Source organism: Propithecus coquereli, unplaced genomic scaffold, assembly GCF_000956105.1.
Source record: "Propithecus coquereli isolate 6110/MARCELLA unplaced genomic scaffold, Pcoq_1.0 Scaffold237, whole genome shotgun sequence".
NCBI lineage: Eukaryota > Metazoa > Chordata > Mammalia > Primates > Indriidae > Propithecus > Propithecus coquereli.
Window position 1 is genome coordinate 2533784 of NW_012147919.1, and position 1526 is coordinate 2535309.

Here is a 1526-nt window from a genome sequence, read left to right on the forward strand (position 1 = left end):
AGGGTTTTATTTTTTTTGAGGGAAATCATGTTGATGATCTCATCATAGTCAAGGTAAATTTGCGGGCAAGCCATTCATTACCTTATTTGTAGAGAAAACACAATGCCAGTCACTGAAAAACAATTCCCAGTTACCTTAAGAGAACAAAACGAACTAATTTCAAAGGAATAAAAACAAGTGTAGTCGATATATCCACACAGTATACAGTTCTTTGGCAGTATCACACTAACCGTTGATTGAAGTCAGAACTTGAGAGTTTTCTAATTCTTAGACCCGGTTGCCAGTCTTTTAAAAATAAACAAATAAAATTCCACATCTGCAAAAAATTCAGTAATCCCAGGAAATTAAAGTAAGAGTGAACCTTGCAGACAGCTTTTTGACTGTTACATTTAAGCATAGATAGGTATTATCTGCTTTGAGTCCCAATCCAAATATACTGAAACACGCACACACACAAATAATCTGTGAAACTCTGCATTGGTTCAGACAGGTCTAGAATCCTTAAAGAGAATCCATATTCACCCATGAGAAACCAATAAAAGACATCAATCCAATGATGAAAAAAATGTTCTTCCAATAACTCAGGGGCGGGCCACCCCTCACCTGGATAAACATCACGGAGAAATCAAATTCTATAGAGGGAACACCAGAAAGCCAGAGAACGTGGAATACTGCCAGCCTCCAACCAAATTACCTTTCTCCAGTTTTAGGTAAACTTTATCCTCTTTATCTAGGTAGAGTAGGACTCCATTAGTGGCAGCTTCACGAGTAACATCTTTGTCCCCAGCAAAGGCAGATATTACTGGTTTTCCATTTAACATCAGGTTAACCTAGAAGAAAAAAAAAATCACTAAACAGCTCCCTTTCAAGTTAAAACATCTACTGGGAATAATAAATAGTGTTGAAGATGACAGACCTCGTAAAATACCTGATGTTCAAGTATATATCCCCTTCTTTTCAAATTAACCAATTGTGGGGGCCATAACTTGTATGTCTGCTGAGCTGGTTTTTAAAAAAAAAAAAATTCTCATAGGAATTTCCTTAAATTCCTACAAAAGAACACCATCCATGGGGAGTAACCCAGCCACGTGCAAACTGGCTTACCCTTGGCACACAAATCAAACTTACTACTTTATTTACCTCTTGCACCCAACAACAATCTTTTGGTAAAAAAGCAGGCTTGTAGCTTCCCAGTGCATTCATGAAAAGACACACTGTGTGCATTGACCTGATGAACCCAGATGCAGCCAGATTCTACCAACATCCTTGCAGGTTTTTATGCAGCTGTAACATGCACAGTGCTGAAAATCATTTGAAATAACAAAGTGTGTGTGTGTGTGTGTGTGTGTGTGCGTGTGCATGTGTACATTGATTTCTTTTTTTGTTTTCCCTGATAAGAAATGTGTATTAAAAACAATAATTGTCACTGCCACTGGAGATTTTATTGATGAATAATTAGCAAAGAATCAACTCCAAATTGTATTAACTTTTTTCTATATTATAATTTTTATTACACTGTGTCGAAC

At 36.8% G+C, this 1526-nt stretch overlaps 1 protein-coding gene across 1 annotated transcript in view; it reads right to left on the reverse strand.

Moving 5' to 3' along the window:
* Nucleotides 1-632: 632 nt before the first annotated feature.
* CBLN4 (cerebellin 4 precursor) overlaps nucleotides 633-1526 on the reverse strand; it is a 5755-nt gene continuing 4861 nt past the window's right edge. The window contains exon 3 of the mRNA XM_012645837.1: nucleotides 633-830. Coding sequence (XP_012501291.1) covers nucleotides 633-830 — 198 coding nt within the window. The remainder of the gene's footprint in view (nucleotides 831-1526) is intronic.